Here is a 16,421-nt window from a genome sequence, read left to right as displayed (position 1 = left end):
AACTCAAGCTGCTGTGACGGTTCCTCGGATGCCAGCTTGACAGGGTTTAGAATGGCCACGGAAACAAGTATCCAGGCATTTCCGTGAGTGATTACCCAGATGATGTTCATGGAAGTGGGGAGACCTACCCTAAACGTGGTCAGCACTGTTCCACAGGCTGGGGTCCCGGACTTCATAAAAAGGAGAGCTACACACCCACATTCCCCTCTCTGCTTCCTGACTGTGACTGCAGCTGACCAGCTGCCTCACACTCCGGCTGCTGTCCTTCCCTGCCAGGATGAGCTGGACCCTGGACCTGGGAGCCCAAACAGACCCTTCTTCCTTAAGTTCTTCCTGTCAGGTATTTCGTTGCAGCAAATGAGAAAAGAAGCTAACACACGAGGTTTCCGACATCTGAGCCCCCACATGGCACACCACCTTCACCTACAGCATGGGGTTTTCAAACCCCCTCACAACAACACCTCCAAGGCCACACACAACGCACGTGCAGAGATCGCTGTGTGCCTCACAGGTCTGCCACGACTTACCCACATCAACCAGAGAGGCCCACTTGGTACATCTTTCTGTAAAATCTGTATATGCCTACCTTGCCGTTCTAGCAGGCTCCACAGAACGGGCCTGCGGCTGAGCCTGGTGCACTTTCCTTCTTAACAAAACAGGCTGCCATCTGGGAATGTGAGTATCAGGTAACAGTGCCCTACAATCAGCCCTTGAGAGGGGATAGGGCCTGTTCCTGGTTGTGCAAACCCAGACATAATCGTTCACAACCACCAGGCTCAGAGGTCCTAGGGACTGGCTTCTCAAGTTTCCAAAATTTTGTTTACCGCCAAGACCAGATTGGCCCTGCAAATGATCTCACAGGCTTAGCTTCAAGAGGCAGAAAAAACAAAACAAAGAGAAGAAAAGAGAAGATGAAAACCAAAAGGATTTAACTTAGTCCTCTTAAAAAGAAAGGCTGTACCCAATATTTAAGAGCACCCCCACTTAAAAATCCAGTGGCACACGATTCTCTTTGGATGCCCCACATGCCTTTCTGACTTCCGACTTGCACAAGGTGATTCAGTAGACGGCAGGGACTGCCTGGTCTGTTCCACAGCCACCCCACTTCTACAAACAGCAGACTAGACTGGGAACCAAGAACCAGCCAGAAGAGCGTGCGCACTCAAACCTCAGTAAGCCTAGAGAAGGTGGCCAGGCAACTGGGACACTGGGACTGTCAGTCCCAAGACCCTTCAGCCCGTGACAGGGTTCTTCATCACATGGTACTCCAGGGGCCTCCTGTGGCCATGGCTCATTTTATGAAGGGCTGTATTGTTTTTGTTTGTTTGTTTGTTTGTTTGTTTATAGGCCACCAGCAGCACCACCACACACTGAAGAACCCTCCCAAGATCTCAAAAACGGTTGGTTCCCAGAAAGGCCATGCCAGACCCTGGAATGTTCTTGAACAACTGAGACTTGGGAGGCAACACACACTTTCCCTGAAATGGTGGAGAACTATTCCACCTTGAAAGACGGGCGTAAGCTGAGTGTCCTCTAGGGAGGACTCTCAGAGCACAAGCATACACAGTAGCAACAGGCACAACCCGATGCTGGGTGAGCACTGCATAAGTCTTGATCCAGGCCCCAAGACTGGAAATCAAGACACTTTCTGAGCACTACCAGTGGAAATTTCCATATGGCCAAATGTGACAAGTCACAATCAAAATACAGATGCATGAGAAAGGCACATAAAATTACCTTCCGGTGTGTATATCATAAGCTGTCCAAGAAACGGATGAATGTCATGGTTACGTTTGGATCCTGTCCCCAAGGTGCCTCATTATGGATATGTACATATTCTCTAAATCCAAAATATATATATGCAGCCAGAAACATTTCTGGTCCCAAGCATTTCCCACAAGGGACACTTAATCTGTACCAACATCACCCAAGCTTAGAGCCACTTTGAGACTGTCTAATCCAACCTGTGTGTTTCAGGGAAGAGAAGTCAGCTGTGGATCGGCGAGAGAAAACAGCCAAGGCAGGGCTGCACTGGAAGAGAACATATCTCAACTTCCAACTGAAGACCGAGCCTCTCCCAAACGACCTGTGGCTTCCTTCACAGGCTCCCCCAAGCACAACCACCAAGTCGGTGGCCTCCCTCCTTACCTTTCTTCCTCCACCAGGGCCCCTCAGGGACGGAGTAGGAAAGGTCCTTGAATTCAATGTTCACAGCTGCCCTCCGAGGCAAGGAGGAAAAGCGCTGGGCCTCTGTGAAGTTGTTGTCCACCTTCTTCAGATGCCCGTTGAGCAGGTCCGTCTCAACGTCATCCACGTTGCTGGACACGACCTCGTCCACCGACACGCACACGGACTTGGGCTCCGTCATTGCTGCCGAGTAGCTGCTGGCATTCTGGAAGGCAAAGCGGGGGCAGTGAGATGTGCTGTGTGCTCCTTGGAGAGAAGGACCATCAAGGGACTGGCCGCTGGGCTCGGGGTCATCGATTATCCATAGAGATACTTTTTATACTTTGAGAATACCTTTGTCCCCAGAGGGGAGAGAGGCCACCTGCGGGAACTGTCCCAGCTAGTCATCACTTTTGCTTCTAGTAAAAAGACACCAAAGATAAGATGCTAAACACATCTACAGTCTTCTTTCAGAATCACAAAATCCGATCATAAAACTTTAATAAGTGACTCGCTTTCCTCTATAAAGAAGGGATGAGCCACCGTGGAAAGCCACCTCTTTCCAGTCTACTCATAAAAACTTCAGTGAAGAGACATGAGGGTACAACTGAAAACAGCTTATTTAAAGTGAGCTGTAGTCACGTGCTCCTGTGTCATCTCTGACGTGTCTAGGACAGCATTATTAAAGGGCTGGCTTTTGGGGGCTGGCCATATTTTAGTGTCACATTTTCTAGATTCCTGTAATTCACTCCCATTGTATCTTTCCAGTAATATTGGAGGGCTGGAGTAGTTTGTATATTTTCTCTGTTATACAGGCAAAGAAACTGAGGCACAGACGAGTTATAACACAGTGAGGCGCTTCCTGTATTACAAAGGCACCCCGTAGCCAGCATAGGCCATCTATGGACAAGTGCTGCAGCACTATATTATATGCAGAGCCCATAGCTTTAGCTTTAAAGCCTTTCACAAGGAATGAAATGCACGTAGTGGGTGGGCCAAGACCCAGGAGTATTTATGCAAAGCAAGGGGTTTGCTTTTCTAATGACTTGGCAACCATGGCCTGATCAATAAGCTTTAGGAACCTCCAAACAGAGCAGAGCCCTAAGGGGACAAGCTGTACTAAAGTGTTTCTAGCTGTCTCTGAAGCTAGGGGTAACGTCCAAAAGTGTGGGTCTTCTGCAGGCTCAGCTAGTTGCTGATAGCCTATAGGGAAAGCCCACCCATCACCACTTAGCGTCACCAAGGCTACTGCCCACCCCAGGACTGGTGAGGCATGGCTGTGGTCCTCTGTTCTAGAGAGGACACACATGCCATTCTTCTTCTGTTGGTTCATTAACTATTTCTCAAATAGTGCTTATTATTTATTATTATTTCTAAAAAAAATAAAATAAAACTGTAGTGGATTATCTGCAGAAAGTCTCATAAAGGGCTGAGGAGGTGACTTGGTTGGTTGGATATACTTGCCTAGCATGCACAAATCCCTGGGTTTCTCCCAAGCACCCTCAAACTCTAGCTTTGGGGAAGTAGAGGAAGGAGGATCAGAAGTTCAAATTCATCCTCGGCTGCATGGTGAGTTCGAGGCCAGTCTGGCTACACAAGACCCTACCTCAAGGAAAAACAAGCAACCCAACAACAAAATCTTTAAAGTCAAGCCTCTCACCCACCCACCCACCCACCCACCCACCCACCCATCCACCTACCCACCCACTGAGAATGTGCAATTGAATCATAGAAGAGCTGGGTTTACTATCATTGTGGCATTTGCGGGTTCAGAGCCTAATGGTAAACTTGGGGGTGGGCTTTGGATACTTAATACAAATGGGGCATGATGCCGGGCGGTGGTGGCACACGCCCTTAATCCCAGCACTCGGGAGGCAGAGGCAGGCGGATCTTTGTGAGTTCGAGGCCAGCCTGGTCTACAGAGTGAGATCCAGGAAAGGCATAAAGCTACACAGAGAAACCCTGTCTCGAAAAACCAAAACCAAACCAAAACAAACAAACAAAAAAACCAAACCAAAACAAAACAAAAAAACACACACAAAAAAATGGGGCATGAAAGAGGCAGATCCAGATATTCAGAATCTCTTGGTGATGGGAAAAGGAGCTTTCACTTAAGAAAAAGATGTGTGAACTGCAAATACACACCCACCTTCATGAGCATCTCCTAAGTCTCACTGACACTCCTACTGAGTGAATAGAAATAAAGGTACAGAGGGAATTCTTGAAATCCAGCTTAGGGCAGCAGCCATGAAGCATGGGTGCTCTTTCCAGTACCAACGTAAGTGGGTTCATATATGCCCAGAACTACGCCTGTGCTGAGACCAATGGAGAACCCTACGCCCAGCCTCTGTGTACACTCATTGGGTGCCTTCACCGAAAGGCCTCTTGAAGGGGTAGGTCACTCTGTCATAGCTCATTGGTCCCACAGGAATGCACCCATGCAACTCAGAACTTATCCAACAGGCACAGGGACCTTCCCGAGACCCTTTGTGGCTGCCATGGCAGGTTCATAACCACAAGGGTTATGGAGGAGCCTGGGAAGCACCAGGTGCTGGTTTTAGGGTCAGCACCAAGGCAGTCAACTGAGGCCTGGTCCCTCCCACCCCACCCTGCCTTGAAGGGGAGGTACTGCAAGCTTGGCTCCAACCCTAAGAGAGTCAAGCCCTTCTCCATCATGACCTCCTGAGCTCTACCCCTCAGGTTCCAGCTGCTGTTCCTTCTTCCTCTCCACAGGTCCCCACCATAGGTGTCCAACCCCAAGGAAGCCAAGAAGGGATCAATTCCTTCCCTGTTGAAACCCGAAGGAACAAGGGGCCTCCTAGGCATCACCATACTCACTGGCTGTGGCAGATATCAGACAGGCATCAGGCCTTCTCCCCGGACTCCAAACCTATCTATGCACACGTCCATTCCCTTGACAGACTGAACACCAGATAAAGCCAATCAGCGAGCCAGACACAGACATGGACTCTGGCCCTAACACGCTCAAGTTCAAGACTGAGCCCAGGGAAGAAAACAACCATCCCAGCAGGATTAAGTAAAGGCCATGGAGGCGTATTAGATGCAGACCAGACCCTGAGGTGGGGGCCTAGAACAAGGTCTCTGTCTGCAGAAACGGTCCAGGCTGAGATTAGCAAGATGAGGTGGGGGCAGGGCTTTGTATGCCACGCTCTCTGCAGGGGGCCTCTGTGAACAGTGAGTGTGGAATATGGAGACCTAGACCTATAGCAGAATCAACCAGAATGTGGGTTGGGGTTCAGGGTGGGAGAGGAGGGCAGAAAGCAGGGCACTTGGCGTAGATGAGATGAGAGAGGTAAACTTTAGAAAGAGATATGAAGATCAATAGGGACCCAGAGAGGGACCCCGAGACTGGAGCTCCAGGCTCAGAAGACTGTAGCAATCACCTGCAGAGCTAGGGATGGGAGAGCTTAACCGGCAGGTGGTAACGGGGCTGGAACCCATTGCACCAGCCAGCAGACCAAGCTGGGTGACTAAACTGAGTAGCGAGGGAGGAAGAAGCAGCCAGAGTCAGCTACTTAGGATGTGAAGTGTTCAAGAATAAGACCACGTGCGCGTGCTTGCTAGGCAAGTGACTGTCAATAACAGTGACTAAGATTCAGCATGCTTAGTCCCCTCCAGCCTGCAGCCTGTGCTCTTAGCCTTTGCAGAGTACCGGGGGCGGGGGGGGCAAGAAAGCATCAAGGTTCCCCATCTGGCTCAGGACCCTCAGTCAGGACCCTTCAGTCTGAGCTGGCCTCCTCTCGCCCAGCCTTTTGAGCACCGCTCGCTGCGGACAGCCTAGGTGCCGGGTGAACTGTCTTGTAGAGTAACATGCCCAGCAAACAGGAACTCAGGCAGCCTCCCTGCCCCGTCCCCCCCACCTCAGCAAGGACAGCGGGGCCCCACCCTTCCTCCACTGGTGTCCAGTGGCCTCACCCAATTAATAAAATCATGAAAACCTATGTGATGAGACAGTGGCCTGTCACTCCAAAATAGACCAGCTCTCTGGAAACACATCCTCCGATGAGAACTGCTGGCTGGCAATGTAGGTTACAGCGAGCTCTGCCTCAGCCTCCTGAGCTCATTAAAAATAAAACAAATACCTATGCCCTCCTGCTGTCTCCACTGGCTGCGACGTTTCCCTACCTTCCTGTCTGGACACTGTGCCCTCTCCTCATGGGATGTGTTTTGCTGAGAGGACAGATGGTGAAGGCAGGAAGTCCATTTCTGGGGACTTGGTGTGGAGGGGGACCTTGGTGGGACCGTTGCTGGGGGCTGTTCAAGAGAATGCTTCCCTGGCACAGGGGTAGAGTGTCGAGTGAGGGCTGCACAGATGCTGAACATCTGGGGACACTGGAGTAGTGGGGGTAAGGTCACACACAGCCAGCAAGCCTTACCCGCTGGGAGACCCCTTCACTGGGAGGCATTCGGAGACAGGAACTACTCTCAGCACCCTGGAGTGGGGATCGCTCTCTCTTCTCTTTGTGTTTCCTCCCTGCCCAACGAGGATGCTCACCTCAGGACATCCTGGGCCCATCAGAAGAGAACATGCTAACCCATAATCACAGCAAGTCCCCACAGGAAAAGTGTCCAAATGTCACACCCTGCGCTAAGCTTAAAGGGCAGGTTATACTTGAGTGGCCACTCACGATGCCACAAAGCTCTTGGGGGACACATGCCCACCTTGCGTGTCCCTGCAATCTCAGGGACCCTAGTACTGCCGGAGCTCTGGTCACCCTCCAGGGTTTCCTCCAGACTTGAAGCTCACTCAGCCAGCACCGGCAGGATCCCAGCACAGGGGAGACTAAAAAGCAAATCTTGAGGTCTCGTTATAGCTAAGATAGAACATTAAAAATAATTAATCTGGTCTTCGTTTTGTGCCTATAGTACCTGGGATTCCTAGCCGTTGCCACCTCCTACTCCGAGCCAGGTCCCAACCAGCCTGGCCTTGCTTGACAGACAAGATCGGTGGCCCCAGAGTGGTATGACCACAGGCAGGTAGACATTTTTAAATTAAAACAAAGTGCCAAGTTTCCAGGAAGAAAATTCTCTTCATAAATATATCAATAGATTGCCGGGGGGGGGGGGGGGCGGGAGATCAAGCCCAGCCATTATGATATCTGTAACCTCACAGCAGAGGTCCCGGCTGTATCAAGCCATAATGTTATAAATCAGCATAAAAACCTGTATCCTACAACATTCTGGCTCATTTACCCACATATCCAAGCCAGTTCTAAATGATGGCGTGTCCCGTGCAGAGAGAATCCACCAAACTTCCTCTATTTGCAATGATCATCAATTATCTTAATTTTCCGTTGCCAGCATAATCCTCACATTGATAGATAAGTGTGCAAGGGACAATTTTTCAGTGTCACCCAAGCAATCAACTAGATAAAAGCGAATATATATCTTCAGGAGAAGCGATTCCTGTTTTCATTGACTCTAACATGTCAGAACCAGAGCACACCCCAAGGATGGGAATCCACTGGGGGTGGGGGGTGTCTTCCCGCCCACCTCACCCCACCCCCTGCTAACCACCACTCCTGTGCATCTTCGCTCCACTCTGTCGGTTTACACAAAATCATTACATAATGAGTCGGCGGGCTGGGCTCGAGGCGAGTTCTACAGTAACCTGTTTGGAATCACAGGATGCAGTTGTCAGAGCAGAGCATGCGCACAAAGCCTGATGCTTTTTTTTTTTTCCCTCTAGAGCTCAAGGCAAGAGGTAACTGTCGGTCAAATCCTACTGAGCCTTGCTGACTTCAAATACAGGATGCTAAAAATGAAATAAAGGGGAGGGACTGTGCAATGTGGGCAGAGATAGGGACGACTCGGGTGGGAATACGGAGGGCTTGCTCTTTGTACTCCACACAGTCTGAAATCAGCTTAAGAGGAAATTATCCGCAATGTCCGCGTGTTAGGCGGAGCCGGTAGGGCCAAGTGTGAGACCAAGACCAGCGGTGGGCTGTGTGGTTTTACTGTATGTTCGCTTTTTTTCCAGGTGCATTGAGGCACCGCGTAAGAGGAGATGCTTGCCCACCTCTGGGAAACAGCACTTGTCTAGCAATTAATTCAGTAGCACCCGGTTTTTGCCCTAGAACTGGTACCTGGGGTGGGGGTGGGGGAGTTAACTGCCCACACCCTGTCCTCACCCCTGCAGGGATCTGGGCTCGCCCTCTTCTGTCTCCCCTGGGACTCTGCCACCTCACCCCCCCCCCCAGAGTAGCTGTCCCTGGGGAGCGCAGAACAGGCTCCGTTTCGTGGGGCACAGCTCCTCTTTTTGTCCCCCACTATGCCCAGCACTCCGGAGGGTGGCGCAAGAAGTCCCCGCCATCCGCCTGCCCCGCACAACTCCCCACGGAGATCCGACCCTCCCTGCCCTCGGGCTGGGCCTGTAGTCCCTTCCCAGTGCGCTCTCACGTCCCGAACCCCTCACTCAGAGGCGTACGAGTCAAGGCCATCTGTCCACTGGTGAGGCTGCTAGCTGCCTCGCGCCCCACTCCAGGTCCCTCCACCTTCCTGGCGCCCTAAACCAGTGCAAAAAGCATCCTGAGACTCCAGGTGGCCGGGGTGGAGGCGAACGGAGCAGGGCACCTCTCCAGGGCGCCCCGGGTCAGCGCCCAGAGGACGCGCTCCTAGGCGGCTGGTGTGAGCACCAGTGTGCGGGGCTTTGTGTTTCCCTAGAAGATAAAAACCCAGCCCTGAGCGCAAAGGATGTGAGACTCACCATGGCGGTGCCGACCGAGAAAGCCGCCATCAGACAGGCCATGCCCCGGGGGCGGCGGCGGCAGCAGCGGCGGCGGCGGGGAGGAGGCTGCGGGCGGCGGGGACGAGGTTGCAGGAAGGAGGCTGCGCTTGCTCCAGCTCCACCACGGTGCTCTGCTCGGGTTCCGACTGCGCCCCGGCCCCGCCCAGGCCCACGATTGGTCCGCGCGAAAGGGGCGGGGCGCCGACAGGTGCGCGTGCTCTTGTTTTGCTCCTGTTGCAGAGAGGCTGGAGGGTGCCCTAGACTGGGAGCCAACTGCTAGGCCTCTAGCTGGGTCCTACCACCTGGGCATGGCAACCCTGGTACAGGGACCTCCACAGGGGCTGGGCCAGCGCAACTCTAGGCGAGCCAGTGGGGGCACCATACAAACCATGAGGTCCTTGTTTAGGAAACCTCCTGGGGGTAGCTTGAGGAGCTAAGGAACTGGACGAAGGCAGGTCGCTCTTCTTTTGCCTTTGTTATGCACCTGTCTTCCAGGTGGAAGCCCCAGGGAACAAGAGAAAGGGAGAGGCCTGCTTCAAGGCCCACCCAGCAGCTCCAGTGTGGGGTGACCCCTACCGAGCAGCCTGGGCCTTCATACAGGTACCACCTAAGGCTCCATCAGCACCACTCCATCCCCAAATAAGCCACAGGGGTGTTTCCTGTGTCTTACACAGCCATGTTCTTGTACCCAGCATCTACTGAAGGCCGCTATTATTTGTAAGCGGGCCATGTCCTAATGACTGTGATGGCATTCTTTAATCTCAACTGCAGATACTAAGCTAAGGCTTCTGCTGAAGCAATTTTCTGTCACCCTCAGCATCATAGAGCCACCTGCCCCAACATTTGGGTGTGCCAGGACACTTGCTGCTGTCCTAGAAGGGGGCAGGTAAATGGGTGTCACACTATCAGATCCTTGACCTTGGCCAAGGTTTTCCCTAGAAGGGAAAGTGGACATGGCTGAGTTTGGAGGGAAGAGGATAGGCGTCCATACCTGAGGGGCTGATGTCCCTATCTGGTTATCAAGAAGGCTGACAACGCCAGGGCTTTCTGGAAAAGTTATGAAGACAAACCTCCCAGGGGATGAGAAAGGTTTCGGAGGCTTGGGTCTGCTGTTTGCCCTGGTGTCCACCACTGCTCCAGAGGCAGCCCAGATGGACAAGAGGAGATCTGGAACAACGTGCAGCAGAAAGACCGTGATATCAACATGCCTATTCACATGATATATCCACAGATATCTGTTCTCTGCCTGGTCTCTACTCCCCCCATTTCCAGAAGTCTGCTCAGAATTTTCTTCTGGAAATTTTATTTCTCAAGTCCCCGCCCCCTCAACCCTACACCCCCATTTCTATGCCATTTGATTCATGCACAGTTAGTCAACCTTCAATACAAACAGAGGCCATTTGGCTTCAATCACCAAATAGCCTCAATGCAGCCTGGCCCAGAGGATGGTCAGGAGCTGAAGATGGGAGGCAGTGCATTCTGGGCTGCTGAGAAGGAGCTGGAGTCAGCATGGAGCCTGAGGAGGAAGCCAGAGAGGGCAGACATCCATGCATGAGGTCCTCATTGATGTGTCTCAGGCCACTGAACACACGTGTATACATGGGTAGTGATCCTCTTGACCACAATGGAACCAAGTGATGGGTGCTTTCTAGCTACAAACAAGTATCTATTTGCACTGTTTTCTGATGGCATTTCACTCATGTCCAAGCAGGGAATAAGTGAGTGGTAGAGTTGGACAGACTTGTCTTAAGTGATAGAAAGCCAGCTTTGACTGGTGTAGTACGTTGCTTTCTGTAGTGGAAATGTTCAGGGACAACAGTTTCAGGACTGATGGGGCCAAGGACAAGTACACACACACACACACACACACACACACACACACACACACACACACACAACATACACAACACACACACAACACATACACACACGCACACACACATACACACACACACACACACACACACACACACACACACACACACACCTCTCACTTTCTCCATAGCTCCACCTTCATGCAGTGGCTTGTCTCAGGGAATGTCACCTTCCTCCAGTTCCCCCTTCCTTCCAGCAGCACCCAGTCATATGGCCAATGGTGCCCAGTCTGGATGGGCCCTCCCAGCCTGCGCCATACAGAAGGAAAACTCAAGTGGCTGAATCCCGAGGTACCACAGAAGACTCGGCAGCCTGGCTGTTTTGTTTCACTGGAGACCTTCTAACAACAGGTGTGGGTACCAGGCCAGCCAATGTGAAGGGGGCGCAGAGTAGCACTGTCCAGTCCAGACACAACCCCAATGGGGCTTTCTACCAAGACATGACCATAGACGGGCCTGATTAGCCCTGAGGACTTCTGGTAGGAAGCCACTTCCTGTTTCAGTAAGAAGGATGTCCATTATTAAATACTGTCATCCTTGATGTCTTTGGGAGATTGGTTCCCAGACCCCTATCCAATGCCAAAATCTGTGGGAGCTCATATCCCTCATACTCAAGGATGCAGGGTTTGCTTATAACCCACCCATTCCCTCCTGTGTACTCTGGACCATCTCTGACGCACTTCTAACATCATGCAATCACACCTAATAAGATGCAAATGTCATTTTAATGCTGGTAGTACATAGAGGAAGGCTTCTTAAACTGTGGGTCCACACTCCATCTGGAGCTGTATGACTGAATGTGTGGGTCATGGAGAAGTCGGCAAAAGTTAGTTCAAAAATCAAAAACATGCCGGGCGGTGGTGGTGCACGCCTTTAATCCCAGCACTCGGGAGGCAGAGCCAGGCGGATCTCTGTGAGTTCGAGGCCAGCCTGGTCTCCAAAGCGAGTTCCAGGAAAGGCACAAAGCTACACAGAGAAACCCTGTCTCGAAAAACCAAAAAAAAAAAAAAAAAAAAAAAAATCAAAAACATAATAAACCCAAGGTGTGTTTGTCAACAGTCACCTGTGTGGCATCACAGACATCACCACATCTTTGATCCTCAACATACAACACACACACACACACACACACACACACACACACACACACACACACACACTTTGCACTACACAGGCCGTCATACTACCCAGCGCTGCCTGAAACACTTTATTTCAGATTTCAGGATACCGAATGTTGAGTTTTTACCATGCATACACAGTTGTGGGCTCTCATGGAAACATAACGGTTTAATTATGGGAAACAACGTCTCTTAATATTTTCCTGCCCACTGTGGGAGGTGCCATTCCCTAGGTTTGGGTCCTGAACTGATAGGGAGGGGAGAGAGAGAGAGAGAGAGAGAGAGAGAGAGAGAGAGAGAGAGAGAGAGAGCCAGCCAAGCACTAAAAGCATTCATGCATTATGCATCCATTCCTCTCTGCTCTTGACTATGGATGTGATGGTGCTAGCTGATTTAAGTTCCTGCTGCCTTGGCTTTTCTGGTATGAGAAACTGGAACCTGGAATTGGGAGCGGAAGTAGACCTTTTTTCCCTTTGAGTTGTGTTTTGTTTTTATAATAGTGGGAACTGAAATCTGGGCCTCATGAGTGTCGGACAAAGGGTTCTGAGATACACCTCAGCCTCCCCTGAGCTGATTTTTGTCAGTGTGTTTTGTCACAGCCACGGAAATGAGACTGGGACAACATGTAGGTACCAAGTCTGTATACCCTGGGGTTGGATTAAGTGAGAAGCACATTTCTCTCCTTTGTGCCCACATTTGCTTTCCTCTTTAATAAATGGTAAGATGATATATGTAAAGAATTGTTTTAAAATAAAGCTGTCATTTACCATCCATAACTGTTTGATTTATATACCTATTTTATAAAATCACATACCCACCGCCATGGAAAAATGTCTCAGCTGAAAAAGGTGGTGAGTGAAAGAAAAAATCCAGCTTATTTTAAAGAACAGCATACCGATCGCTCTCAGTCACAAGGCTATGTGGTCGGTTGGCTCCTGTCTGGCACCCCAGGCCCCAGTGAGGCAACCAAGCTATGAGCCATCTGTTCAGGCCTCTGTGCCTCAGCTCAGTGTCCACACACCCAGTTCTCCAGCAAGGCTTGGCAGGACATGCCTCCTGCCCCTCCTTCTCTGGACGCGTGCCAGTTTCTCAGCAACCTCTGTGAAATGCTGGGTCCGCTATGAAATGCTATTTAATGTGGTCTGATCAAGACCGGCAGAGCGGCCAGCATAGCCCATTCTAAAATCTGGATGCTCTATTGTGCTAGCACAACCCAATCGGGGTTGATGGTGTGGGCAGCTGCAGCAGTCAGGTGGCCTTGAGCGACTTCCAGCCAGCCAGGGCCAGGTCAAGGCCAAGAACTGCTGCTCTTACTCTCCTCTGTGGCAGACATGTGTCGTGTTGGGGTTTCACAGCCTGAGTTCAGGCCTCACACTTCTGTCTAATAAACGTGTCCCTCCATCTCACACCATCTCCATGCCCAGGCTCCATGATGGTCCATGTATGATAATGACCATGTAGTCATCACAAGCCCAAACCTGTATCCATGGCCACTGCCTTGATACCTGTGGTGCTCATAGTTCAACAGAGCCTCCAATATTTGACTTCAGTCACTCACTGTCCTTCACATATGGACTCCCACTGGTCTGGTGTGCACCTTGTACTACAAACCTCACACTAAGGAACATACGGTTTCTCCATGCTGGACAGGTAGCTGCTGAGAACTGGTGCAATGGTCATCCCTGAGACCTTTCTGGAGGCACACTGGACCTGTTGCTGGGACTCTTCGAGTGTCCCTTTCCTGGAAAGTCCCAGCACCAGTTCTCTTGTCTGTCCTCAACCAGCCAAGGAGAGCTCACATGAGTTGTCTTCCATGACTATAGATAGCCTTCTTTGCAGTCGGGTGATGTGGCTTTCAACACTGAGCCGGAGTTGGCTTTGTGGGGAGCAGGGCATGCTGCTCTGGGTGGATGGGGGAGAACTCCCATGGCCCACTTTCTTCTATTGGCTGTAGAGCTGTCAATCAATGGCCCGCTTTCCTCCGTTGGCTGCAGAGCTGTGTCAATATGAGCAACTCTTCCTGACTAAGATTCTGACTTGGGCTCTACAGATCCAGATGTGCTGGATGCCAGAGTTGTCCCACCCTCAAGGGACAGTAAGGTTTTAAAAGCCAAATGCATATCTCTGATTCCTTCCACGAGCCCAGCACTCTAGGGGCATCTCAACTTAGGGTGGGGGCTGTCCTGTGTGTGTTTGTGTGTGGTTCAGCCAGAGGTAAGGTGAAGATGTGGGTCTCTCATCCCTGGCATCCTTATCCTTTCAAGTCCACCCTCCAGGCATCCATCCTGGGAACTCGATCTCTGGGGCTATCTCCTGCAAGCTGCTTCACCCCTATGCGGTATTCTTGTAACCTGTGTCAGCTGTAGCGGTCATCCTTCCTGGATATAAGCCTCAAGGTACAGACATGTTTATCCATAGCCGGGTTCCCACCATAGGACAGTAATGGATTCTGCCCGGGCTAGAGTGTGTGAATCAAGATTATACCCCAGTCTCTCCCTTAGTCAGGATGGATATGTGCCTGTCAGTGTAGACACTGCATGCCAGTGCAGACACATACCTGTTGATGTAGACACAGGCCTCTCTTTGCAGTATAGACACATCTCTGCCAGTGTGGACACTGTCCATCCATGTGGACACACACCTTCGGGCATGTGTGAGTGTAGACACATGCTGACCAGCATGGACTGGGACCTGTCCTGCTCCTGTGTGTTTCCTTGGGTGCTAGGGACATTTCCTCCCTTGGCCACCCTCCATATTTTGAAGGAAAACACAAAACTGAAGAAAGCCAGCCCCTGTGTGCCCTAAGCATGTTGCACACTGCCCATGGTGGTATTTGGCATGGCAGATTACAAGGCTATCTCCTTTTCTCCAAAGCCTCAAGCCTGGACAGAGCGCTGGTCCTGGGGAAGGTGTTTGCATGGGCACGTCCAAAAGCTCTGGCAGTCACCCTTCACTCCCACTCCCTACCACACCTCACAAATATCCAGATGAATCCCTTTTGTCCCCAGCACAGATAGGCAGCTCGAAGGTCGGGGTGTAAGCTGTGGAGAGGAAAGAGCAGGCACAGGGCACATGGGAAGAGCCTGGAAGGCAGAGATGAATGGGTGTTTTCAGGGAATGAGAACATACATGTAACATATTTTTCAGATAAAGGAAGAGGCAAGCTGCTCTCTGCTAAGAGATTGTTTCTATTCTTCTCGTTAGCCTGGAACTTGGGATGACTGGGAAAGATCCAAAAACTGGAATCTTCAAACAAAGGAAGAGGAAGTACTGACTGGCAATGAGATGACCTTCTGAGAGGAAGATTGGGACAAATATGCCAGGGATGGACCCTGGAAACTTCCTGGAGGCCACTTCCCACACATAATTAGAACCTCCGGTCCTCTATAAAAGGTCCTTGCTCAGAAAGCATTGGTAACCTACATTGGCACACTTCTAACCTAACTCCAGGAACACACTCCACTCAGAGCAGTCAGCATCCCAAGGTTCCAGCATTGCTGGGGCCCATAGATTTATAAAGCCAGGGGATCTTCAGATCTTGAGAGACTAGCCTGGTCCCCAGAAGGAATCTTCATGCCAGATACAGTGGCCCTCTTGTTTGCCCTAAGGACAGTGTGAGCTGAGAACAAGTGAAGTGGGTGGCCCCGTCTCCCCAGGGGACTCCTTGCAAGAGCTCCTTGATGTCTGGAAACATGCACCCTCTCTAGCTGGTGTTCCCTATCCATCATCCTGAGCAAAGTTTAATTTATGAGTTAGGCTCAGTGAGACATAAACAACAGTGACCAGTAATGTCGTTAGAATGCACAGTTGCAGTGATACACGGCCATGAAAGCTATCCATGTGGCCACTTTCCCCCTGAAAGGGTTAACGCAACCAGACTACCACAGTTCCCACAGCCTGCCAGCACAAAGGCCAGGGAGCAGAGACAGAGACTGAATCTTGAAGCTGTGCTTTAGTTAGCCAGCTGGTGATCTGGGAAAGCTGTGGACTGGCACCCTGAAAAGCTGCCTCGTCTAGTCTCCAGCCTGCAGGTTTTAAAAGGGAGGGGGACCAAGGCAGTCAGTCATTCTGGAGCTCCAGCTCCCCATTCTGGTCATGTGGCCAGTCGTTAACCATCTCTGAGACCTGTTGTCTGTGTCTGTCTTGTTATCCACCCCTGTACTCTTCCACCACTCGCCGCATGTCTGAGCTCGGGCCCTCTGTGGCCCACGGGGTCTAGTTAGTGTCGGCTGGTGTCAACCCTGGGCCCTCCAGGCTGGAGAGTTAGCACAGAGCAAGCCAGTCACCATTAGTGTGTATGCTCTGAGCAACCAATGACATTTATGTGTGGATACGGAATGGAATGTGAAAGTACTTCTACCATATCCCTTATCTCCATCATTAAGATGAATCATAAATGTTTTCAGAGCACAGGCAGTGGTGGGTAACTGAAACTTCACAATAGTAAGTTCACAGTTGTCTTTTTCCCCGTGGTTTAAACATCAGCTCTTCTATATTCTCTGACAATGTCATACT

General features: G+C 51.0%; 1 protein-coding gene across 1 annotated transcript in view; it reads right to left on the bottom strand.

Moving 5' to 3' along the window:
* Abcg1 (ATP binding cassette subfamily G member 1) overlaps positions 1 to 9,054 on the bottom strand; it is a 57,503-nt gene extending 48,449 nt beyond the window's left edge. The window contains exons 1-2 of the mRNA XM_052744494.1: positions 8,894 to 9,054; positions 2,149 to 2,392 (exon numbers count right to left, since the gene is read on the bottom strand). Of these exons, the coding sequence (XP_052600454.1) occupies positions 2,149 to 2,392; positions 8,894 to 8,935 (286 nt within the window). The 5' untranslated portion in view covers positions 8,936 to 9,054. The remainder of the gene's footprint in view (positions 1 to 2,148; positions 2,393 to 8,893) is intronic.
* Positions 9,055 to 16,421: the final 7,367 nt, after the last annotated feature.

The sequence above is a fragment of the Peromyscus californicus genome, unplaced genomic scaffold (assembly GCF_007827085.1).
Source record: "Peromyscus californicus insignis strain IS unplaced genomic scaffold, ASM782708v3 Scaffold_19__1_contigs__length_69161282, whole genome shotgun sequence".
NCBI lineage: Eukaryota > Metazoa > Chordata > Mammalia > Rodentia > Cricetidae > Peromyscus > Peromyscus californicus.
The sequence above is the reverse complement of the archived record's forward strand: the minus strand, read 5'-3'. Positions and strand labels throughout refer to the sequence as shown.